Raw genomic sequence first — 26,731 nt, 5'->3', positions numbered from 1 at the left:
CGAGGCTCCTTCCCCTCCTCTTGCCGCTCGAGCCGTCTCGGCGGTCACTGAGGGAGGCGGGAGGCGGGAGCGGGGCGAGGTCCACGTTAGTTCACTTCGCTCGGTGAGTCCGCTGCCCCTTACACCAGGGCCAGTCACCGTGGCCCTGTACAAGCCACATTGAGTTGTGATGTTGTACGTGGCCGGGGGGCGTGAGGTGTCCATGGGCAGGCGGCGGTGACCGGGCGCCATTTGGTGGTGGCGGTGGCGGCCGCTTGCTGACGGTGGTTGGCCGGCTGTGTGTTGGAGGTTGGGATGGGGAGAAATAACCCTCCGGTGATATGGTCACCACAGCGTTGTTTACCCCCCGTCTGGTAGCGTGGGGTATTTTTATGTGCATCACATTATTAGTTGCTGACGTCGTGGAACAAGGTCATTTGGCCCATCAAGTCCATTCCTGCTCCCAGAGTAATCCCATTCCCCAATAGGTGCCTGCAGTCTATTCTCTGTCACATGCCCATCAACTCCATCGCCACCTACACCGAGGATAATTTACACTAACCTGCCAACCCAGCCCGTCGTTGGGATGTGGGAGGAAACGGCGGTCATAGGGAGAACGGTGCAAGCTCCACACAGGCAGCGCCTGGGGTCGGCATTGAACGTGGGCTGCTAGAACTGTGGCACCGCCTGCTCTGCTGCCCATTTGATGGATAACACATTTACGTTGATTTATAGGCTGTGGGACCATTAACACCACCCTAAAGAGATTTACTGTCAGTGAAGCAGAAAGCAATGCAGGCAATTTGTATACAGTAAGCCTCCACAAATACCAAGAAGAAAAAAATGATCTGCTTTCACAATAACTTGTGTGTTTGTTCCTGGAAAGCTGGTGTTGCTGGCAGTACTGCCATTGACTGTACATTCCTAATTGCCCCTGAACTGAAGAAAGAGTTAAGATTTAACTACAAGTTGGTTCTAGTCTCCGGACTAGTTAAGGATTGCAAATTTCTTTCCTTGAAGGACATCTATGAACCAGATCAGTTTTTAAGATGATCTCTTAGTTTTATGGTGACTTTAAAATTCTAGCTATGCTCCAGCTATTCATAAAAGTTCCAGTTTATTTAATAACTTGAAATCCCCTTGCTGGGATTTAAACTTACATCTCTGAATCAATGATGTTAGTCCAGTAACTTAACCACTTAGGCAGTCTCTCAGAATCGAGGATGACCTGTTTCCACTCCACTTTTGTGGGTTGTGATGTGACCAGTGGGGGGATCACAGACCCTTTCACACACAAGTTGCCTTATAGGACTGGCAGGTGGATAGTTATAGAATTTTACAGCATGGAAATGGGCCCTTTGCCCTCTTCTCGTTACTACCATCGGGGAGGAGGTACAGGAGCCTGAAGACCCACACTTAATGCTTCAGAAATTGCTTCTTCCCCTCCACCATCAGATTGCTGAACAGTCCATGAACACTACCTCGTTATTCCTTTTTTTTGCACTTTTTTTTTGTATGTCCTTTATGTCCTTGTACTATACCACTACTGCTGCAAAATGACAAGTTTCACGTCATATAGGTCAGTGATAATAAATCTGATTCTGAACTTGTCCATACTGATCAAGGTGCCTATGTGAGCTACTCCCATTTGCCTGTGTTTGGCCCATATCACTGAAGCTTTACTATCCATTTACCTGTCCAATTTTTGTGTCATCTGCAAACTTACTAATCATACCACCTACATTCTCATCTCAATCACTGATGTAGTTGATAAACAACATAGGATCTTGCACCAATCCCTGTGGCACACTTCTGGCCTCCAATCTGAAAAAACAATCCTCCACTACCACCCTCTGACTCCTACCACCAAGCCAATTTTGTATCCGATTGGCTAACTCACCCTGGATCCCATGTGATCTAACCTTCTGCACCAGCCTGCCTTGTGGGACCTTGTGAAGTTTGTGAGTTCCTTCTGCAGCTTATGCAGGGTTTTCTGTGCTCTCCATGCATGGACTTGGTTCTCGGTACCATCCCAAATGTTTCTTCACCTTGAGTGGTCATGGGCCAGTGATTCCCAGGAGTCACTAGGGATGTTGCATTTTTTCAAGGAGGCTTTGAGCACATCCTGGATTTTATTTTTCTCTTGTCAACCAGGTAAACTCTTCCCTTGAAGAGCTCAGAATACTGTCTCGTTTGTGAGTCTTCTGTCAGGCTTGCAAACAATGTGGTTTGGCCAACATGGCTGACTTAGTGTAACTAATGCTTCAATATGTTGTCCTGGGAGAGGACATTGGTTCAGTTGAACTTCCAGTGAATTTGGAGCATTTTATGGAGACTTGAGGTAGTCCAGGTCTCAAAAACATATAACAGAAAAGGGATCACTGCTGCTCAGTAGACCACCTGCTTTGTGACAGGGTGTCAGGGGATAAGCTGAAAAAGAAGTCCTCCAGATGACCATGCCCACGTAAATTATTTTTTCCATGGTCGTGTGCTTCAGTGTCATTACAGCCATTCCTCTACAAATTGGCATAAACATAGTATCAGTGAGAGAACACTGATAAGGTTTAAAACTGTACTGTTCATGGGGCTGTTGGACGTATTATCACACCATTGTGAAGGGTAGTGTCAAGGTTCCCCGATCTGGGTATTTTGGAAGGAGCTACTATTACTTGTTCTTACCCTGCTGGGCTAGCATTTTTTACAGACTGGATTAAATTCACTACAAGGATATTTATCCGACAGGTGCCTTCTGCTGTTGCTATTATGGGTTCAATGGTACCATTATATTCCAGAACAATATTTTAAGTCGTTTTCCAGAAATCAGTGTAGTTGCTAAGTCCTTTTCACAATTAATTTTATAGCACATTCTATTACCAATTCTTTAAGTAAATCTATGTGATTCTGTGGATGTGATTGTCATTACAAGTCAAAATGTGTTCTCATTTGTTTTCATATTTGGCCAACAGCCTTATTTAAGAGTATTCATTTAAAAAGACATTTGAAATGCTAAAAAAAACTGCAGATGTTGGAAACAAACAAAAAGAGAAAATGCTGGAAACTCTCAGCAGGTCAGGCAGCATTGTCGAAAGAGAAACAAAGTTAAATTTTAGGTGAAAGACTTTGTCAGAAAGAGACAAAATAAATTGGTTTTAACTTGTAGGATAAATGGGAGAGGGAGAGATGGAAAGGACAAGGGGAATATCTCTGACAGGATGAAGTCGGGGATAAATTGTAAATGTACATAGATATACTGAAGAGTGGATAATATAATATGGGATGAACTGAACAGCTCTAACGTGGTCTGCATTGATCTCTGGACAACTGCTGATAATATTGTACTGGAATATGATGGTACCACAGGTTGATCGATTAATGAGGGCAGTTGGAGAGAGAATGCAAACAAAGAAACATAAAAGCTGTGAAATGCAGAGCAAGCTGTGCTGGTGGAGAGAGAGAAAGACTGAGCCAATATTATAGATGGATTGGTGAAGAGTAGGCCATCCCGATGAACCTGGCGGAATTTTGTATATGAGATGAGCTGACTAAAGTAGTAATAGATAAAATGTTTGCAAATGATATTTTTTTGTGGGGACTGCTCGAGAAGAATTGTGTGCAATTCTGGTTGCTGAGCTACAGAAAAGATGTGATTAAGCTAGAGAAGGTGCAGAAAAGATTTGCAGGGATGTTGCCTGGATTGGAGGGCTTGAGTAATAAGGAGAAATTGGATAGGCTGGGTCTGTTTTCCCCAGAGCGAAAGAGGCTGAGACGTGACATGATAGAGGTATATAAAATTATGAGGGCTATATATACAGTAGATAGGCAGAGTCTGTTTCCCATGGTAAAAGTGTCTAAAGTGATAGGGCATAGGTTTAAGGTAAGAGGGAGGTAGTTTAAAGGGGATCTGAGGGGTAAATTTTTCATACAAAGAGTAGCTGGTATCTGGAATGAGCTGCCAGAGGAGGCAAGAACAGTAATAACATTTAAGAGCCATCTGGAAGCATACTTGAATGAACAAGACATAGAGGAATATAGAATTACAACAGGCAAGTGGGATTAGTATATACTGTACAGGCATGATGGTTGGCATAGACATGTTGGGCCAAAGAGCCTCTTTCTATGCTCTACAACTCTATGATTATGAAAACAATTTTGATAAAGCTGCTGATAAATTCATGTTAGCCAAAGTTGGAGCTCAGGGAACTGTAGGGAAATGACTGAGCTGGTTAGGAAATTAGCTGAGCACAGAAGGTGAGGGGATAATGGTCAAGTATTCAACATGCCTGCATGTGACTAAGAGTCAATGTTGAGGCTGCAACTATTGACTAAAACCTTTTAGATGAAAAATAATGGTTAGGAGGATAATCTCAGGCTACAGAAAAATATTCATCAGCTGATAAGTTGGGCAGAGCAATATCAGATGAAATTTCATCTTGAGAAGTGTGAAGTGGTGCATTTTGGGACATCAAATAAGGATAGGACATACACCATAAATGGTAGGGTCATAGGAGTATTTAGGAACAGGGGACCTTGTATAGGAGTCCTAGAAGCTAGGTAGATAGATCGAATGATTGATTGATAGACAGACAGACAGACAGACTGACACACACACACACACACACAGCTACATAGGTAGATAGAATGGTAAAAAAGACATATGGGATGCTAGCCTTCAATAGGCAGGGCATACAATATAAGAGCCAGGGAAGTTAGGATACAGCTTTATAAAATATTGGTGAGACCACATTCTAGAAAAAAGTGCAAATCAGAGAATTAGGGTTCATGTACATCAATCAAAGTATTATGGTGGGATACAGAAAATAAATGTTGTGGCTGATGAAAAGTTAACTACAGATATGTGTATTGTAAACAGTTTTAGTCAGCACATATGGAAAGGACGTGACAGCTCTGAAGAGAGTGCAGAGGAGATTTACCAGGCTATTGCCTGGGACGTGTCTCAATTATGAGGAGAGACTTTATAGGATGAGTTTGTTCTCCTTAGTGCAGAGAAGGCTGACGGGACCTTGATAGAAGTGTACAAAACTATAGATAGGGTAGACAGTAGTAAACATTTCCCCATAGCAGAGATATCTATAACCAGAGGGCATAAGTTTAAGGTAAGTAAGAGGTTTAGAGGAGATACAAGGAAAAATTAATTTTACCCAGAGGGCAGTTGGAATGTGGGATGTACTTCCTAAGAGGATGGTGGAGGTGGAGACTCCCACGACATTTAAGAGGATTTAAGTGGACGAGCACTTGTATCATCCAAGGCATAGAAAGCTTCAGACCAAGTGCTGGTAAATGGGATTAGTATAGATGGGTACATGATGGTCATCATGGACACGGTGGGCCAAAGGACCTGTTTCTGTGCTATATTATTCTATGAAGGGATGGAACACTACATATCCAGGTTTGCTGATGACACAAAGATAGTCAATATTTACGAGTATTGTTGCAAGAATTAAACTAAAAAGACAATATTGACGAAGAGAATGAGCACAACTGTGGCAAATATAAGATCATGAACTTTGACCTAGAAAGGATATTTAGGTGTACTTTAAATTTGATGAAATTCTCGAAAAAAGTGCATGTCAAGGAATTAGGGGTTCATGTACATCAATCAACAAAGTATTATGAAGGGATACAGAAAATAAATGTCACGGCTGATGAAAAATTAAGATATGTATCTGTAGAACTATGTGCAACTTTGGCTGCCAAAGCTTTGGAAACTCATATTGGCCTTGGAAAGAGTATTGCATAGATTATCAGAATTCTACTCTGATCACAAGCGTTGATTATGAGTATATTGCACCAATAAGGATTATATTCCAAAGAATGTAGAAGTTTAAGAGGTGATTGGGAGTCGGGAATCCAGTGTATTTCTCTGCTAATTTCCTTGGGATGGTGGTGAGCTGCCACCTTGGTAACTGGCTTGTCAGGTCCTTTCAGAGGTGGTTAAAAGGTCTGGAATCATATATTAACCAAACCGGTTGAGGACAGTAGACTTTCTTCCCTAAGAGACATTAGTAAACCAGATTATTTTTAAATGACAATGCAGAAGTTTCACTACCAGCATTCATTGATGCTACCTTTTTATTCTGAATTTAAATATAATCCCCAGTTTTTGTAGTGGAATTTGACCTAATCTCTGAATCATTAATCTAGATCTCTGGATTACTAGTTCAGTAATATTACCGAGTGCTATAATACCCCGTGGCTAATCCTTAGAAGATAATTGGTTCCTAACGTTACTTTATGGTGTCACTTTCAGAAAATTATGAGGAACAGCCAACTCTGCTGTCAGACTCCACCTTCAATTACCATCCGCATGAAATCTATAGGAACAAGGTCAAGCCAGCAAAGGAAAGGCACAAAGCTGAAGCAAGCATGTGTGCAGAAAGCTCAGAAAATCCACGGAAAGAATATGCATTTAATTTCAAAGTCCAAACACATTCGAGGACCTTGTCTCATTATTCAGCGCCAAGAAATGGCAACTTTCTTCAAATTATTTGGTATGTACTGTAGGAAAAGAGGAAGCAATGTATCATGGGTGAAGATTACATGTGCAGGTTGGCCCAATAGCTTGATGTCTCAAACATTACCACAAATGAAGCAGTGGGGCAGACTTTCTGCTTTGTGTGTAATTGGCAAACTAGGTGCAAATGTCCTTATTTTTGTTTGTTTACAATGTGGTTTAGGTGTGGTTTGAAGGTCGGCACAACATGGTGGGCCGGAGGTCCTGTATTGTTCTGTGGTTCAATATCAACAAATGTAAGAAGTCCCATGATTTAACAGGATAGTGTTTCTGAACATCTTGTTATATGAAAAAAATCATTACAAGTGGCAGTCTGTTATTTTTATTGATATGGCTGAAAACAAAAAAGCTTTTTTAATTTGGGAACTTAATCCATTAGCATACTGCCTGTGAAAAATATGATTTTAAATCATTGTGGAAGAAAAAAAGTACTTTGGTGAGACCGTATCTGTAGCACTCTGCAGAGTTTATGTCTCCCTAATTGCTTCAGAGATGTGTGACATATATTTACTAAGCTGATAGTTGGAATGAGAAGGTTGGGCTTTCAGAAGACATTGAGCAGAATGGGCCTAGTTTCATTGGAAGAGTGGGTAGTAATGCTGTTGAAAACATAATGTACTTGGGACCTTGACAGGATGGATGCTGAGAGACTCTTTCTTCTGGTTTGAGAATCTTGAGTTATGGATGAGTCTCAAGATTGAGATAAGGAGAAATTTCTTCACTCAGATGGTTGTAAATCTTTGGATTCCTTTGCTTTAGAGCATAGTATGTGCTCAGTCATTTTTGAACATGAATGGGGAACCAGTTTAATGCAGGAAAAAGCTGGGTAGCAAGTCAGCACTAAAAGTGGAAAGAAAATTCACAAGCTTGTGTCAAATATGAGAAGAGACAGATTAGACTGAGGTTGTTGTCTTGTTCCCTTTGCAAGAGGAGACAATTGAAATGTATAAAATTATGGAAGGCCGAGAAAAGGTGAACAAAAAGGACCTATAATCCTTAGCAGAGAGGACAGAAGCAAGTGACAGATTGGTAGAAGAATTAGAGGGAAATTGAGGAATTTTGTTTTCATTTAGTAAGTAGTGGGGGGTCAGGAACTCACTGTCTGAAAGGGTGACAGTGGCAGAATTTTTCACCACATTTTATAAAAAAAAAGCTGGATGGGAGTATTTGAAGAATCTAGAAGGCCAGTGAGCAAGAGCTGAGGAGAAGGTGTAACCTAAATAGTCCATTTTTGGAAGGCACAGACACAGTGGGATGAATGTTATGTGCCATGAATTTCAATAATTTGGTAAATTATAGAAAGGTGCCAAAGGTCACATCTGCATTTTTAGTGTTCTAAATGCACTAAAGATTTCTCAGAATGTTTTAACATCTACTAATTTTATTGCTGTACAGCAAGTAAATTGGTTCAATATTTTAAAAGTTTTAAGAGGTGCCTTAAACAAAAACTTTTAAAACTTCCTAAAGGGCCAACAAACAGATACTATTAGTGGAATATTGCCATATGATAAATTCAGTCTTGGATCATGGCCATTATTGTGGGCATGACAGGGTGCAGTGTAATTTTTTTTAAGAACAAAATCTTGTGCATATGATTGCAGAAACCTAATTTCCATTTGTATGTAATGTGTTTCAAATTCTTTTACCTTTTGAAATGTTTTGGCTGATTTTCAGCAAATTGCACTAATTAGAGCAACCTAGGAGAAAATCTATCCTTTTGTGTATCCTGACCTGTTTGTGATACAGGTACATAACACTTGTCACATTTAGGAAGAAACTTGCATTTGTATAGCACCTTTTCCAAACTCTGGATGTTCCAAGCTACTTTCTAGTCAATGGAATACATCTGAAATGTAGTTACTATTGTAATTTAGGAAACACAGCAGCTGATTTGTACATACTGAGCTCTCATAAACAGCAAAGTGATGTTCATTGAGGGATAAATATTGGCCAGGGCACCTAAACTAATGCCATAGAAGACTTTGCATTAACTTGAGGGAGCAGAAGGGGCCCTGATTTAATCTTTCATCATAAAGATAGTCAGCCCATTGTTCCTTCATACTACATTGGGGTGTCAACCTAAAATTTTGTGCTTGAATCTCTAGAGTAGGACTTGCTCTTCAAACAGGTCCATATTGTATTAACATTTGTCCAAGTAATTTAAAATGACTAGTTTAAAAAATAAGCATCTGAATAAGTCATTTTGCTGCTCTTTAACCACTATCTGAGTGTAGCTGAGCACAAAAATTAAACTATATACCTGCCTAACAGAGTCCTTCAGCCAGCAAATGTTAACATTCAGATTTGATGTGTTATGTATTGTAATTGTCTCTGGCCCTGTGAACAGATCGTTGGAGGGAATGGAGCACAACTGGTTTGACCAATATTTATCCAAAAATATTTTAAAGTATTTAATGTATTGATTGCAATAAAATTCTGTCTATAGCATTAAATTTCAATTTGTACTCTTGACACTTCACAGACGATGACTTAATCCAAGACTTTCTGTGGATGGATTGCTGCTGTAAGGTCTCTGACAAGGTATGTGATTCACAAAACTGTCTCAGACTTTGACAATAGAAACATTAGATACCGATATTCTGCCAGTTTTTGGATCAAGCAATGAAAGATAAATTTAGGAGTGATTGCAGAAGGTACTTATTGAGAAGTTTTTCGGCATGTGGAATGGCTTTCTAGGCAGAATAACAAGAGGTGTAAATATTGGATTCATTTAAGAGACAATTATCTACTGAAATGGGTGAACGTAAGAGTTGATTTAGATGAACCAAATGGCTATCATTGTCTGCCTGTATGTTGTGAAATTGTGTATCCATACAAAAAGTCACAGAATTAAAAGCAATTTAATTTCTGGTTGTGAGATGTGAGACCATTTCCAGGAGGTCATCTCACAACAGTTTGACTGTGTAGCATGAAGCTGCATTTAAAAAATGCTAGTTATTTTTATCCTCTGGGACTTCTGTTTATATAATTCAAATTTTTTTGAAGATTAAAGGCTATTGTTTAGGAAGTGGAGCATTGCATAAGTCATGTGCTGCTGCATTGTGATCCTTTGCCATTGCTCTCAGTACAAAGCAAGCTGCCTCTTGTAAAATAATGTGGTTCTGCTTCAGTGTAAGTTAACTCTACAGATACCAAAGATTTTGTGGATAATAATGCAGTTCCTTTCACTTTTTTTCCAGTATCTTTTAGCCATGACCTTTGTTTATTTCAAGAGAGCTGGTTTTGAAATAAGCGAACAAACTAGAATGAATTTCTTTGTTGCTTTGTAAGTATAGCTGCTCTGGACATTTTTCAGAATATATAAATAGCTGTTTATTGCCATGAAAATTAAAGATTAATGTAATATTGAGGTTTAATTGAACATGTAATAGCACACACATCATTTCAAGATGCCTACGTACCATCCCACAAATTGAAAAGAAATAAATGGTTAAGTTGCCCACTTTTGCATGGTCCTCGTTGGGCAAATGATGTCAGCTAAACACTGGAACTCTGATTAAAAGGAGTACTACCATGAATAGCATAACCTTGAACAAATGAAGGAAACTAAATTGTTAAAGCAGGAAATATTTAGATATGTTGTGTTACATTTCTGAAGCATAGTGCTTCATGTTCAGTAAATTAGATTTTCATCCAGAGAAGCAAAGGACTGCAGATGCTGGAATCTAGATGAAAAACACTATGATGCTGGAGGAACTCAGCAGGCCAGGCAGCACCCGTGAAGAAAAGCAGGCAGTCAACGTTTCGGGTCAGGACCCTATCTTCAGTCCTAAGGAAGAGTCCTGACCCGAAACATTGACCGCCTGCTTTTCTCCACGGATGCTGCCTGGCCTGCTGAGTTCCTCCAGCATCATAGATTTTCATCTAGGCAAGCATGTCAGCCATGTTATGCATAGTTGGCACGGCTTCCTAAGACACAGGTATACCCCCAGTGCTGTTAAGTAGAGGTTCCAGGATCTTGCACCAGTACTGATGTTTGTAATAAAACAGAAAATGCTCAGCAAGTCAGGCAACATCTGTGGAGAAGAACCAGAGCTGATGTTTCAGATTGACAAAGGATCTTCAACCAGAAAAGTTAACTCTTTTTCTCTTGCAACAGATGATGATATTTTGGAGTTAGGAATGCATGTGACTTGGAAGAAAGCATGCAGGTGTTCGCATGTGATTTCTGATCTTGCCTTTCTAATGGTAACGTTTGAAAATGTTAAAGGTTTTATTCAAGAACCCTTGGCTGGTTTCTGCAGTGCATCTTGTAGATGGTACGTTCTGCAGCTATGGTGTGCCAGTGGTAGTGGGAGTGAGTATTTTGGGTAGTTGCAAGCTGCTTTTCTCTTTAAATTCTCTTTAATCTCTGTTCTTAAATGACTAACTCCTTGTCTTGAGACACTGCTTCTTCTCCCCAACAAGAGAAAAGAGCCTCTTGTTATTAATATTGTCCATTCCTCTCAAAATCTTTTCTTTCATTAATATCATCATTTTTTTCTTCTCAACTTGAATATAGGTGCATCTCATCTCTCCTCATGGGAAAAGAAAGATTGCTTGTAAAAATGCCTTGCAGATACATTCTCATCCTTATTCTTAAACTCCTCAGTGAGCTTGTCTCTACCGATCTCATCGATCTCTGTAACTCCTTCAGCTGCAATCCTCCAAGATATTTGTGTTTCCCCAATTCTGACCTCTTGCCTGATTTTCCTTACATCCCCAAATTCATTGGTTTCGTTTTAATTTTCAACCCCTCTTTGTTCTGTCTCATGTAACTCATTGTCAGGATATTATTTTGAGTCTCCAGTGAAATAATCTGGACCATCTTACTATGTTAAAGGTACTGACTAAATGCGGGTTGTTGTTGGAATTTTTTTGAATTACTGTTTCATCCCTTATACCTTCCTCCAATCACCTTAAAATTATGTCCCCTTGTGTTAGCCATTGTTGCCCTGGGAAAAAGTCTCTGACTGTCCACTCGATCTATGCCTCTTATCATCTTGTACACCTCTATCAAGTCACCTCTCATCCTCCTTCTCTCCAAAGAGAAAAAGCCCTAGCTTGCTCAACCTATCCTTGTAAGACATACTAACACATGTTGTGGCCCTAACATTAAATAATTTATAAAACAAAAGCTTTGTTGCCCCCACACTGATTTCCATGTTTCACTGCCAGCAGCTACTCTCCAAGCAGATCGGAATCCATCTCTCTCTCGTTTCTGCCTGCGTCTCTCTTCATCCTCTGTCCAGTCCAAGATCTGATCACCTAAAACCAGAGGTTTAACCGAGGGCATGGGATCCAGGAAAGCTTGGACGTGTGGATTCAGAATTGGCTTGCCTGTAGAGGGCAGAGGGTTGTGGTGGAGGGAGTGCATTCAGATTGGAGGGCTGTGACTAGTAGTGTCCCACAAGGATTGGTTCTGGGACCTCTACTTTTCGTGATTTTTACTAATGACCTGGATGAGGGGGTAGAAGGGTGGGGTGGCAAGTTTGCAGACGACACAAAGGTTGGTGGTGTTATGGATAGTGTGGAGGACTGTCAAAGATTGCAGAGGGACATTGATAGGATGCAGAGCTGGGCTGAGAGGTTTCAGATGGAGTTCAATCCGGAGAAGTGTGAGGTGGTACACTTTGGAAGGACAAACTCCAAGGTGGAGTACAAAGTTAATGGCAGGATTCTGGGTAGTGTGGAGGAGCAGCGGGATCTGGGGGTTCATATCCACAGATCCTTGAAAGTTGCCTCACAGGTGAATAGGGTAGTCAAGAAGGCTTATGGGATGTTAGCATTCATAAGTCATGGGATCGAGTTTAAGAGCCACGAGGTAACGATACAGCTCTACAAAACTCTGGTTAGACCACACTTGGAGTACTGTGTCCAGTTCTGGTTGCCTCATTATAGGAAGGATGTGGAAGCGTTGGAAAGGGTGCAGAGGAGATTTACCAGGATGCTGCCTGGTTTGGAGAATATGGATTATGAGGAGAGACTAAAGGAGCTAGGGCTTTACTCATTGGAGAGAAGGAGGATGAGAAGAGACATGATAGAGGTACACAAAATATTAAGAGGAATAGATAGAGTAGACAGTAAGCGCCTCTTTCTCAGGGCACCAATGCTCAATACAAGAGGTCATGGCTTTAAAGTAATGGGTGGGAAGTTCAAGGGAGATATCAGAGGGAGGTTTTTTACCCAGAGAGTGGTTGGGGCATGGAATGCGCTGCCTGGGGCGGTGGTGGAGGCAGGTACATTGGTCAAATTCAAGAGATTGCTAGATAAGCATATGGAGGAATTTAAAATAGAGGAATATGTGGGGGGGAAGGGGTTAGATAGTTTTTAGGCGAGGCTTAAAGGTCAGCACAACATTGTGGGCTGAAGGGCCTGTATTGTGCTGTACTTTCTATGATTCTATGTTCTATGGAGAATGATTACTGTTTCTTTCTCCAATGTTTGATCTCATTGTGAGTTAGTATTTTCTTCTCACAGGCAGTACATAATTAGGTTAAGTTTATCATGTTTTAACACTAAAGCTCCATCGTCTTTGCAGGATCAATTAAATGAAAGGAAATTTAACATTAACATGGTACTCTTGATATAAATGTATTAATGGGTTCAGAGAAATTTTCACTTTTCTTCCTTTTTAGCATTACTTAGAATTTACATCACAGAAACGAATAATGTGATCAATGCCACAAAAGCTTCCTCTTTTGTCCTCAGGGTCTATCAACATGTTCTTCAGTTCTTTTCTCTCATGTACCTCTTTGTCTGTCCCTTAAATGGATCTGTTCTATTGGTCTCAACCACTTGATGTGGTTTTAAAAATTTCCAATGCTCTTTTTAAATGGGAATCATCTAGTGTCTATTCGTGTCATGCATCATTGGTGGCCCTGAAGATACGTAGACCCAGGGGTCTGCAAATGTTCCTCTGAAGCTGTTAATTAAGGAACTTCTGAGCAACACATCATCTCATTTACATTGACAAAGGGCATAAGTAAACTTACCAGCTGCTAAAATAACTGTTTTACTGTTAATCTCATAACAGAGTTCAGAATAGAGGGTCTATTTTCAGGAGTCTGGTTTCAGACATATGAACTCAATTGAGAAATGGGTTGGGGCAATGACACAGCCTTGTTTTGACACCTGTCCTAACTGAGAATAGTTCTCTTATACAACATTGGTTAATATCATGGCCTGCATGCCATTGTGGAGTAAGCATTAGATAAAAACAAATTTCTGTGGGCAGCCAAATTTGAGGAGGGTCTTGCATAGTCCCTTTTGATTAATGGCATCAGAAGCTTTAGTGAGGTTGAAGAGGGCTAGAGGTAGTGGCTAGTGCTGCTTCCTGCATCCTTTCTGGTATTGTCCCACTGTGAAGACCAAGTCCTGGAAGAAGGGGCGGAGTGTAGGTCATCGAGGTTATCAATGGTACAAAAGTAGTTTGGAGGGCATGTTACGATGAGGATATTAGGACTCTGTAACTGGATGTAAATAGGTTGAGCGAGTGGCGAAAACATGGCAAATGGAGCTTATCATTGGAAAGTGTGAGGTTATGCAGTTTGGTAAGAGGAATCTATAGGCAGACTATTATCCAAATGAAGAAAGGTTTCAAAATACAAAGAATGAGTGAAATACAAAGAAATCAAGATGTTCTTGGGCATGAATTGCAAAAAGTTAACAAGTCAGCGCAGCAAGTGAAAAGAAAGGAATGCAAATGACATACTGGCCTTTATTGTAGAAGGGTTGGAGTTTAGAAATAGGGAAGTACTGTTACAATTGTACAGGGTACTGGTGAGGCCACAGTTGGAATACTGTGTACAGTTTTGGTCCCCTTGTTTCCACAAGATATCCATTAGGCTGATTCCTGGGATGAGGGGGTTGTCATATCATGAGCAGTTAAATAAGTTAGTTTTATTTTTTTTGGAGCTTGGAAGAATAAGGGGTGATCTTATTGAAACATAAGATCCTTAGGGGGCATGTCAGGTTAGATGTCAAGATGTTTCTGCTAATGGGGGAACTTACATGATTACAAGATTAGGGGACTGTCATATTAAACTAAGGTGCGTAGGAACCTCTTGCAGAAGGTGGTGAATATCTGGAATTCTCTACCCTGGAGGATTGTGGAGGATAGGTCATTGGGGGTATTTAAAGGGGAAGTAGATAAATTTTTAAAGTTGAGGAAATTGAGGTCCATGGGGAACTGGCACAGAAGAGCAGATGAAATCTGGGGCAGATGAGCCATGATTGTATCGAATGGCAGAGCAGGCTTGAGGGGCCAAGTGGCCTACTATTTCTCCTATTCTCTTATGTTCATCTGTCCACTGTGCCTCTGGATGGATGGAATTCATATTGTGATTCAGAGAGAAGCTCCACCAGTGGGAAAAGGCGATGGGTGAGGAGCCTGGCGGCAGCAGGGACAACTGACTACATTTCCCACAATTGGATTTGTCTCCTTTCTGAATGTTGTCTACAGCATTCAGCATCTGAGGTCCCCTGGACTATCCTTAACTTCCCAGATGTGGGTGATAAGTCTCTGAATTTGCAAATGAAGCTCTTCAGCTGCTGAGTTTTAAGATTTCAGTGAGAATACCGTATGCACCTGAGGCTTTATTTTTGAGTTGAGATATGACCATTTTGAATTCTTATCTGTCAGCTGTGAGAGCAAGGCAGGCTGAATAGGCTGCTGTGTTCCATCAATCTAGACCCAAAACATCAGTGTCAGCAGAAGCATGCCACAAAAAGATCAGTCTTGAAGCTCTTAAGGACTCCACGAAGCTGGCTCTGCTTGGGCAACATGTCGCATACAGCCTATCAACTTCAAGTCGTAGTTGTCCACAGTTTATGGGCTGCCCAGAGGTCTACCTTAATCAGCACCTGCGAAGAAACTCTTTGCTTCTCTCACAAGAAGAACCAGGACTGACTTGATGGGAATAACTAGGAGATCAAGGAGTTAATAAACTGCAAATGTAAGTTCTGCCTGGATTGGATCAAAGGAAAAGAAATGGCTTTATAGAAGTTAACAATATTATTAACGATTTGAATGAGAATGTTGTTGGCATGGTTAGTAAATGTACAGATGACACCAAAATTGGTGATATGGTGGACAGTGAAGAGGGTTATCTAAGAATACATTGGGATCTCAATCAACTGGGGAAGTGGGCCAAAGAATAGCAGATGGAATTTAACTCGGGCAAGTATGAAGTGTTGTACTATGGTAAGTTAAACCAGGCAGGACTCGCACAGTAAATGGTAGGGCCCTGAAGAGTGTCGTAGAACAGAAGGACCTAGGGGTACAGGTACATAGTTCCCTGAAGGTGGTGACAAAGATAGACAGGGTGGTTAAGAAGGCATTTGGCATGCTTGCCTTCATCGGTCAGGGCATTGAGTACAAGAGTTGGGATTTGATTTTACAACTTTTCAAGTCATTGGTGAGACCACACTTGGAGTGTTTTGTGCACCTCTGGTCACCCAGCTATAGGAAGGATGTCATTAAGCTGGAAAGGGTGCAGAAAAGATTCATGAAGATATTACCTGGACTGGAGAGCTTGAGGTATAAGGAGAGGCTGGATAGGCTAGGACTTTTATTCCCTGGAGTGTAGGAGGTTGAGGGGTGACCTTATGTAAAATCATGAGGGGCCTAGATAAGGTGAATGGTCAGTCTTTTTCCCAGGGTAGAGGACTCTAAAACTAGAGGGCATAGGTTTAAAGGAGAGGGAAAAGATTTAAAAGGGACCTGAGGGGCAACTTTTTTCAACAGTGGATGGTAGTATATGGAACAAGCTGCCAGAGGAAGATGTGGAGGCAGGTACAATTAGAACATTTAAGAAAACATTTAGACAGGTACATGTACAGGTAAGGTTTAGGGGGATATGGGCCAAATGCAGACAAATGGGACTAACTCAGGTAGACAACTTGGTCAGCATGGGACCAGTTGGGCTGAAGGGCCTGTTTCCATGCTGTATATGACTCTATGACACCTGAACGAGGTCCAGCAGAAAAGAACCTAATCAACAGATAGTGGATGGAGACAGTGCAGGAGACAAGCAAATCAGCCACAGCCATATCATGCTTGCAAAAGCCATCTAGGGCCCGAAAACCCAAGGTCACACCCCACCGATAGCCAGGAACTGGAATGAGTTCATCAGGGACAGAGGTAGTTAACACCCACTAGAAGGAACAAACTGAGACCTCCTCACCTGCTAATCTGTCCCTCAAAATTTTGGAATGAGGTGTTTAATGGTTTTAAAGTGCAAGAGTGATGCAAAGAACCTTGTGTTCTACAAAGCTATGTGAAATGACACCAGAAAGTTAAGAGTGATATAAGTGCTTGAAAATTGTAAAGAAAAGCAGAATGAGAAGAATTCAACAAAGGTGAAGAAAAATCTCCATCTCTATTTTGGAAATTTTACCTTGTACGTAATATAATTGAGCAAGGTACAAGGGAAGTGACAGCACAGATTCATAGATATTTATGGGAATTGTTTTGAGAAGAGTCTCAAGTATTTTGTTATTTTGAACAAGGAACTTATTTCCCAAAGTCTCTGTTGAGAGTGCTATAGTGTTTGTCTAACCAAAATGTAGTCTCGCTCAAATTAGTCTTGATTATTAGATTTCCTTAATGATGAACTTATTCTTGCTTTATATTTTACTTGCAGGAACTCTGTTATTTCATCATCCATTCCTTCATGTACAATGTTTAAAAATGTCTTTGAGGTGCAAGTTATTTAAAAAAGAAAACCCCTGGTGATCATTACACCTTATACCATGATGGGAAATTAATTTTGACTGTGGAAAAGATTACAACACAATCTATCCTGTGGGTTCCAGTGATGGGGAGAGTGTAGAAACACAACCAAAAGCAGGGAGAAGAAGAGATGTAATATACACACATTGAAGGCATGTTTGAAAATGTTTCTGCCCTGTTTATTAGATATTTAGCCAATACCATGGAAGAGGATGAAGAGGAATACAAGTATGAAATCTTTCCATGGGCTCTTGGAAAGAAATGGAAGAAATTATTTCCAGATTTCTTAAAGCGGAGAGATCAACTTTGGGCAAAAATTAATTATAGGGCAGCTGTGAGCAAGCGGTGCTGTGAGGAGGTAAGGGAGACTACATACAACAGTAGTATCACTTGAGTATAAATATTGCCCTTTAGAATAGTCATGCCTAATTTGACCTAGTTTGGTATTCTTTCTGCTAATGTTTTCACTACACAATGCCTTTTATCTCAATTGATGCCCCAGAAACAATTAGTATATTCAGCTTCATAAGCCTGCTCTGTCATTTTGTTGGTACAAGATTGATCTTTAAGCTCCATTTGCGCAGCCTGAATACATGTTATGTAAAACCCCTACTGAACATAAACCTAATGGTGTTGAATTTTCATTAATCAACTGATAACACTTTGAGGGAGTTATTACTTAATGTGAAGCAGTACTTCTTAATATCACCTCTGAACCACCTAGCTCTGATTTTCAGGATATGTCCCCTTGCTTTAGACTCCAATCAGAAAAAAGTATTCTCCCTACTGTATAAAATCTATTAATTACCTGGAACAATTTAATTATATTACCCTTAAACCTTCAGAATTCTTAAGGAATTACAAGCCTAGTCTATGTAACTTCTCGTGATTTAATACCTACCGCAATTAAATTCATATTTAATTAAGAAAGTGGTAATATTTTGTTTTCTCAAGTTTAGTTAGACATTGTACACATTGGAAAAGTATAGCTTGAAACTTCAATAATGAGATACCACAAATCTAAGTTATTTGATGTTCAGAGTGTGATACTCTAAAGGCACAGCCCGGAGGAAATGCTTTGAAGAAAAATTTGTAGATTGACAAAAAAAAAACTCAGTTTACAAATTGATTATCCACTGTTGAAATATTTAGAAAACTTAATGGTTTAGCATCTGGCTTACCAAGTGATGTTTGTTGTGCTCCCTTTAACACACCAGGGGCCCAGTTCCCATGCTCCATTGAAACTTAGCATGCTCACTAGAAAGCTTTATTATTCTACTGCGTAGCATCTGAAAAAAGGGAATTCAAAGTGTTTTGGAGTATCAATAGAATAACATCCAGTAGTCTGGAAAATCACTAGCCTGGCACCACTGAAGTCCTGAGTGTGCCAGATTAATGGTGCTTTACTGCATATGCCTCAGTTCAATTGCACAATAGATGGATAGAACAATACAGCACATAGAACAGGCCCTTCGATCCACGATGCCTGTGCAGAACATGATGCCAATTTAAACCGCACATCTGCCTGCACATAGTCTGTGTCACTCCATTCCCTGCATGTTCATGTGTCTGTTTAAATGCCTCTTAAACGCTGCCATTGTATCTGCTTCCACTACTTCCTCCAGCAGTGTTTTACAGGCACCTACCACTTACTATATATAAAAAAAACTTGCCTCATAAATCTCCTTTAAACTTTCCCCTCTCACTTTAAAACTATGCCCTCTAGTATCTGACATTTCCACACTGGGGAAAAAGACCCTGACAATCTGCCTTCTGTACGCCTCTCATAATTTTATATACTTTTATTAGGTCGCCCCTCAGCCTCTAACATTCCAGAGAAAACAATCAAAGTTTGTCTAACCTCTCCTTAGAGCTAATCCAGGGAGTATCTGCACCTTCTCCAAAGCCTCTACGTTCTTCCTGTAATGTGGCGACCAGAACTGCACACAGTACTCCAAATGTGGCCTAACCAAAGTCTTATAAATCTGCAAAGAAAAACAGCTACAGGTGCAGAAAAAGATATTATCACATTTCTTGGTATCTCAATCAATTACTTTTTTTTAAATTGGAGTGACTGCAGTTATTTGATCTCAGGTAGCAGTGAGACTTGACCAGCTGGTCTGCCTGTGGTTAAATGTTGGCCAGATATGGACGAATTGTTCAAACAGTGTCAAAGCATTTTTAAGTCCATCTGAATTGACTCTGTTCAGCTTCTTACAAAGAATTGAAGTTACTAAAATGGATTAGATTTGGCATTTGAATCCATAACCATTTCATTTAGAGATGAAAATGCTGCTCATTGACCTATGCTGACGCATGAAAAGAAAAAAATGACAAAATTAACAAAATGTTTGTACATTCCTTCTTCTGATCTTAACCCTTTATTTCCTACCAACCTGATATAGAAGAAATTACAGGATTTTTGTTTCATTCCATGCAAACTGCATCTTGTTGCTAACTTCTATAATTGAAGGATCGCTGGATTAAGCAATATATAATAGGAGAATCACCAGGTGTACCAGAGATTCCTAAAAGTATAGTATTTTTATGTGATTTATAGACATTCTTATGGGTTTATAGGCAGTGATTTCATCAGGTGGATGGGAAGTTTGCAGCAATAGTCATCTGCTATTAGATAGGTATTTATTTAGGTATTTATTTATTTGTCACATATACATCAAAACACACAGTGAAATGCGTCTTTTTGTGTTACTGAGAATGTGCTGGGAGCAGCCTGCAAGTGTTGCCGCTCTTCCGGCGCCAACATGGCATACCCACAGATCCTAACCTGTAGGTCTTTGGAATGTGGGGGGAAACCCACGCAGACACAGACTGCTTACAGACAGCGGCGGAATTGAACCCGGGTTGCTGGTACTGTAATAGCGTTACACTAACCACTACATAGCAGCCTTTTTCAGAATCTCATGATTATCAGAACCAGGAATAAATCTAATATACATTATACAAAAAAGGGAGGAATTCTATATTTGTATATGTCTGGGCCACCATATCTGTCACACAGTTCTATTTTTACAGGTTATGGCAATTGCTCCATCTCATTACATCTGGCAACGAATAAGACCGCTACACCACAGTGGTGCCATCAGAAGATACACCCAAAATGAAGTCAAAATACCTCGGGGTCCATGTTGTACACCTGTTCATTGTTCGCTCTGTACCCAGAAGGAGGATTACCTCAGCATGTATATATCATCATCTTCCTCTTGTGAAAGTCTAATTGTAACCAAGAAAGATTTGCAACAGAGTAATTCTGAGCAGCAAACAGATGACATGGAGTCCACTATTTGCTATCCTACAATGGGTAAGAATTCTGTAACATGTCAAACTTTCCTTGTACCCATTATATAAGGGGTGGGATCATGGAAACCGCAAAAGAAATTGTGCAGCCTTTAACACTTGGCAGTGTTAGCACCATAAAAACAATTGTATAATGCCAGTAATTTAATCAAATGTGTCAAGGCTCTTTGGAGGTGTATCAGATTCGGAAATGTAGAACAGATGGCCAAAATGTTAACCAAAAATTAAGTTTCATGGATGCCTCGAAATAGCTGGCAATTCCAAAGATAGCCTTGGTAGCTAAAGGTACAGCACAAATTTAATCTGGTGTAAGAGACCAGAATTGGAGAAATATACATCTCTCAGGATTTGAGGGCTGGAACAATTTGCAGAGATGGAGAGGCATGAGGCCATGGAGTAATTTTAAAAATATAATTTCTAAGTTAAGCCACTTGCTATCCATTATTCAGTGTAAGAAAGCAAGCACAAGATAGTAGGTGAATGGGACTTAAGAAATTTGGGACATGGACAGCAGAGTTTTGAGACTCCAAATTTATAGAAAGTGGAAGATGGGAAGCCAGCCAGAAGAAAATGTAGAGTAACAAATGCACATATGAAGATTTCACTGCTGAAGAGCTGACACAGAGCTACTGTCTCTATAGTACTGTGAAAGTTACAGTACGCTCTAGTTCTTTCAAATGCAATATTTAATTCAGTTTTGAATGACCTCTATAAAAAGGTTATTCTACTTTTGCCAATATGTTTTGTGAGTAAAGTTTATGCTAATTTGTTACCATTATATTAATTATTGGATTTTTTTTTTTGTTATTTAACCTCCCAGATCTTTCCACGTTTCATTTAATATACTTGCTGTCCTGATAAAGACACAATTTAATCTCCTCTCATCTTGGTAACATACCTGCAATTCAGCATTAACATGGCTCCAATATCCAAAATATATGTACAAGGCATTTCAGCTGGACATATTTATGTCCTGTACAAATGCATCTTTTGTCTCCTTGCTTTTGTACTTGAAGCACTTTTTATAAAAATAGAGCATTTCTGTTAATAGTTTATGGATAACCTTGCTTTTGTATACGTCTGCCTGTAATGGGTGCCACGATAACTGGAGCAGTACGGTGGCACAGCTCGTAGAGCTGCTGCCTCACAGTTTCAACAGCTCGATTCAATCCTGACCTGCAGTTCTGTCTGTGTGAAGCTTACATATTCTTCCCATAATTGCTTGGATTTCCTCCAGGTGCTATGGTTTCCTCCCACATCCTGAAGATATGCAGGTTGGTAAATTAATTAGCCACTGCAAATTGCCCTAGTGTGTAGGTAAGTGATAGAATCTGGGAGGAGTTATTAGAAAAATGGGGAGATTGAAATAGTGTAAGTGAGTGCTTAATGGTTTTAGGAACTCAGGGGTGGCCAAAGGGCCTGTTTCTGTGTAGTATCCCCCTATGACTCTATAACATGGGAATATGGCTTCTATCGTTTTGGCTCTACACAAAATGCAAGGGGAATCCTACATGCATCAGGAAGCCACAAAATGACAGCATAGGGGTGGCACGGTAGTGTAGCGGTTAGCGCAATGCTATTACAGCGCCAGTGATCGGGGTTCGATTCCCATCGCTGTCTGTAAGGAGTTTGTGCGTTCTCCCGTGTCTGTGTGGGTTTCCTCCGGGTGCTCCGGTTTCTTCCCACATTCTAAAGATGTACGGGTAGGTTAATTTGGGGGTTTAAAATGGGCAGCGCGGACTCGTTGGGCCGGAAGGGCCTGTTACCACGCTGTAAATAAAATATTTTAAAAAATTTAAGATAACATAATTAGGGTGGCCCTAACACCATTGGTATACTTTTGCGTGTGGGTTGTGAAATTTACCATCAGGTTTTCAGCAAATGGATTTCTCACAGATGAAAGTGATTCTTTATTGGCAATCACATGGATGCTATATACAAATTTATAACTAAAACAGCATGTACTTACATAAAAAAACATAATTAGCAGAAGTGGATGTTGCTGTGCAGCACTCACACATCGTTTTTCAAAAGATGTATGAGGAATGCTAATTGTAGAATTCTGACTAACAACAAAAGCAGAAATTACTGGACATAACAGGTCATCCAGTTCTGATGAAAGATCATTGACCTGAAATGTTAAGTTTGTCTCTTCACAAATGCTACTTGACCTGGCAAGTATTTCCAGCATTTTCTGTTTTTATTTCAGATTTCCAGCATCTTGAAATATTTGATTTTCTCTTACTTTTAACTGACCAGTTTGATTCTTCACCTTTATGATTTGGTTCAAAGCTGGTATTAGATTGGCTTTAATACTTGCAGTTTTTGCTTGCTTTTGAGTAATTTTAATTGAGTGAAATCCTTTCATCATCTATGAGGGAGATTCAGAATCGGATTTATTATCACTGACTTTAATGATGTAAAATTTGTTGTTTTGTGGCAGCAGTACAGTGCAAAGACATAAAATTACTAGAAATTACAAAAATAAATAAATAATGTGAAAGAAAAGCAATAACGAGGTGGTATTCATGGGTTCCTGGACCGCTCAGAAATCTGATGACGGAGAGGGAGAAGCTGTTTCTGAATAATTGAGTGCAGGTTTTCGGGCTCCTGTACCTCCTCCCCGATGGCAGTATTCAGAAGAGGACATGTCCTGGATGGTGAGGGTCCTTAGTGATGGATGCTCCCTTCTTGAGGCACCGCCTCTTGAAGATGTCCTTGATGGTGGGGAGGGGTGTGCCTGTGATGGAGCTGGCTGAGTCTACAACCCTCTGCAGCCTCTTGCAATCCTGTGCATTGGAGCCCCCATACCAGGCTGTGATGCAACTAGCCAGAATGCTCTCCACGGTACATCTATAGAAATTTGTAAGAATCTTAGGTGATATACTGAATCTCCTAAACTCCTAACAAAGTAGAGCCACATCAATGTGTCGGGCTCCGAGATGTTGATGCCCAGGAACTTGAATCTGCTCAGCCATCAAATGGCACGAGGAGAGCATGGGAAAGTGGTGTTGATGGGAAAGATTGGATCAGCCATCATTTTATTGAATGGCAGGGTAGGCTTGAGGAACCTGTAGTCCTTTTCCTGCTCCTGTTTCTTGTGTTCTTAAACAAGCAATCACCAATGTAGAAATTGTCTACAAAAGCTCAAAGCTAGTCACAGAATTACCTGGGACAGAAATGATATTTTCATTTATCAAAGATGCGTAAACTGGGAGATGCAGGGAGGGGTGCATAAACCCAACAAGGGAGAAGTGCTGGTGCACATTCCAAATCAGGGAAAAAGAATGTCAGCTACAGAGTGCAATGGGACACCAGTAGATTTGGTTTATAGTGAAGATTTGTTTCGATTGATTTTTATTTGGACAATATCTCTAACCTCTGACCAAAGTGTGGATAGCATATCCTAAGTACTCAATCATAATAGGTCATTAAAGGGAAATAAAGGTCAACTTAAATAAAGAGTAGATGTCTGTAGATTGAAAAAAAGGATCTTGTTCATTGGTAAAGCAGCATAGATACAACAGGTCACTTGGCCACTACACAAGGAGTTAAAATTTGACCATGTTGGTGAAGGACTAGAGTTGCACACAGGCACGGTTGAGGAAAGCTTTTCTAAGAACCAGGTTTTTTTTCTAACAGCAGTCCAGAAACATTCTTACCAGGATTTTACTTTTGTTTTTTGTTTAAGAGAGTTCATATTTCTTAAACTGACAAGGTATTATGTGATTGATGAGGGCAGGGCAGTGGATGCTATCTTCAGTACAACTTTAGTAAGGCATTTGACACGGTCCCTTGTGATAGGTTGATCAGGATGATTAAGATGCATGGGACCCACAGTGACTTGATGGTTTGGATTCAGAATTGGCTTGCCCATAGAAGACAATGGGTAATGGTGGAAGGGTGTTACTGTGGCTGGAGGTTTGTGACCAGTGGTATTTCACAGTGAACAGTGCTGATACCCCTGTAATATATCTAAATGACTTGGACGAAAATGTAAATAAGTTGGTTAGTAAGTTTGCAGATGACACAGCAATTGGTGGAGTTGCAGACAGTGAAGGTCAACAAAGGATACAGCAGGATATAGATCAGTTACAATTATGGACAGAGAAATGGCAGACGGCGTTTAATCCAGGCATGTGTGAAGTGTTGCGCTTCGGGAGGTCAAATGTAAGGGAAAAGTATGCAGTTAATGGAAGGACCATTAACGGCATTGATATACAAAGGAATCTTGAGGTCCAAGTCCATACCTCCCTGAAAGTGGCAACACAAGTAGATAGAGTGGGAAAGAAGGCGTATAGCATGCTTGCCTTCATTGGTCGTAGAATTGAGTATAGGTGTCAGGAAGTCATGTTGCAGTTGTATAAAACTTTGGTTAGGCTGCACTTGGAGCACTGTATGCAATTCTGGTCGCCCCATTACGGGAAGAATGTGGAGGCTTTATGGAGAGGGTGCAGAGAGATTTACCAGGATGCTGCCTGGATTAAAGGGTATGAGCTGTAAGGAGAGGTTGGACAAACTTGGGTTTGTTTTCTCTAGAGCATTGGAGGCTGAGGGGAGACCTGATAAAAGTTTATACAATTATGAGAGGCATAGATAGGGTAGACAGCCAGAATCTTTTTCCCAGAAATGTCAAACACTGGAGAGCATAGCTTTAAGGTGAAAGGGGGAAAGTTTTGTTTTAAACAGTGTGGTGGTGCCTGGAACATGCTGCCAGTGGTGGTAGTGGAAGCAAATATGATAGTGGCATTCAATAGGCTTTTAGACAGATACATGGATACAGAGGGAATGGAGGGATCAGGATCATGTGGAGGCAGAAGGGATTAGTTTAATTTGGCATCGTGCATGGCATGGACGTTGTGGGCCAAAGGGCCTGTTCCTGTGCTGTACTATTCTATTATTTCACAAAAGCAATATACTGTGGATGTTGGAAATCTTAAATTGAAAACAGAAAATTCTTCAAGTGCACAGCAGATCAGTCAGCAAGAAGAGTTATTATTTCAGGAAAATAATCTTTAATCCAATAACAAATAGTGTACTCTGTTGTCCTACCAGTACAAATATTATTTAAGATTTGTTTACATCAATTGTTTAAATGTAGTACTATTAATAAGTTGAATATGTGGGCAACAGAAGTGGCTGGAGGCAACAGGGATAATCTTTGATGGCATAAATGGGTATCAGTAATGAACTTCTCATCTGAAGGCTGCTTGTTTAATTTCTGGTATTGTTTAGTGAAGGGCTAAATCTTTGTCAAAGTTAGACTTTCTCTCCTCTGTAAAATGTATATAAATTTTCTTTCTGTCCCTTATCCAAATATAACATGTAAGTGAATTACTATGAAATTAAATGGGCCATAACCAGCACAATATCATTTTCAATTGTACTGCGTAACATGGTTTTGCTGGTCATTTAATTTAGCACCCCCTTGTCCACAGCACTGCATACAGTCAGGTCACTCTGCTTTTGGGATTTGTTTTGTATAACTTTTGACCAATTATCTTTTCAACGTTTTCTCTCCTCTTTCAGACAATCAAACCATACAAAATAGGGGAAGAAAATACAACCCTGGTGTAAAGGACCGATCCATGGACTGGTTTAATGGAAATGAGGAGTGAGGAGTGAGGAGACATTGCAAATAATGTTGGATTCATGCCACAAATGTGCTGAAGTGAGGGGGGAAATCCTACATTTAATAAAATCAGGTCCCTTCTACTGCAAAAATACTGGAAATGTAAAACTGAATGATTGATAGTTCCCTGTTAATAACCAGCAACAAAGGGACCATTTCTTAACAAGCTCACAGTGACTTTCCAACGTGCACATTAAGAACAGAATATTAAGAAACTCTGCTGATATAAATTAAGATACAACCCTGTACAAAATCACTACAAAAATGAAATGGGTTTTAAAAACAACTTGTATTTTCATGACCAGATAGTCACCATCACTGTAGATGTGGTTAAAATATTCTGGAGCTGCACAGTGATTATTAGATTGAAACAGGTAGGTTTGATTTGGGTCTCATGCTTGTAAGTTTGATTGGCATTTTTCTATTTTTCATTTTTATTGGATGGTTACTATTTAAAGTCCTTTACTACCTGTCCACTGGCAAACACGTTTCTCTTTGTGGACATGACACTATTCTGGTCATCCCATGTTTAAAT

The 26,731-nt window shown here is 40.1% G+C and overlaps 1 protein-coding gene across 1 annotated transcript; it reads left to right on the top strand.

Moving 5' to 3' along the window:
- Positions 1-26,658, top strand: spdya (speedy/RINGO cell cycle regulator family member A). The gene is made up of 7 exons (XM_052024611.1): positions 1-103; positions 6,248-6,488; positions 8,994-9,052; positions 9,712-9,797; positions 17,433-17,604; positions 20,283-20,568; positions 26,094-26,658. The coding sequence occupies exons 2-7, from the start codon at positions 6,254-6,256 to the stop codon at positions 26,180-26,182; spliced, it is 927 nt and encodes a 308-aa protein (XP_051880571.1). The 5' UTR covers positions 1-103; positions 6,248-6,253; the 3' UTR covers positions 26,183-26,658.
- The last annotated feature ends 73 nt before the right edge of the window (positions 26,659-26,731 follow it).

This window comes from Pristis pectinata, chromosome 10, assembly GCF_009764475.1.
Source record: "Pristis pectinata isolate sPriPec2 chromosome 10, sPriPec2.1.pri, whole genome shotgun sequence".
Taxonomy (NCBI): domain Eukaryota; kingdom Metazoa; phylum Chordata; class Chondrichthyes; order Rhinopristiformes; family Pristidae; genus Pristis; species Pristis pectinata.
The sequence above is the reverse complement of the archived record's forward strand: the minus strand, read 5'-3'. Positions and strand labels throughout refer to the sequence as shown.

What these genes read in the sequence shown, in the direction of transcription:
- spdya (XM_052024611.1), top strand. Translation starts at nt 6,254, where the DNA reads ATGAGGAACAGCCAACTCTGCTGTCAGACTCCACCTTCAATTACCATC. An exon ending in AACTTTCTTCAAATTATTTG is followed by an intron (nt 6,489 to 8,993) that starts GTATGTACTGTA and finishes GACACTTCACAG; the next exon opens with ACGATGACTTAATCCAAGAC. An exon ending in ATGAATTTCTTTGTTGCTTT is followed by an intron (nt 9,798 to 17,432) that starts GTAAGTATAGCT and finishes CCTGTTTATTAG; the next exon opens with ATATTTAGCCAATACCATGG.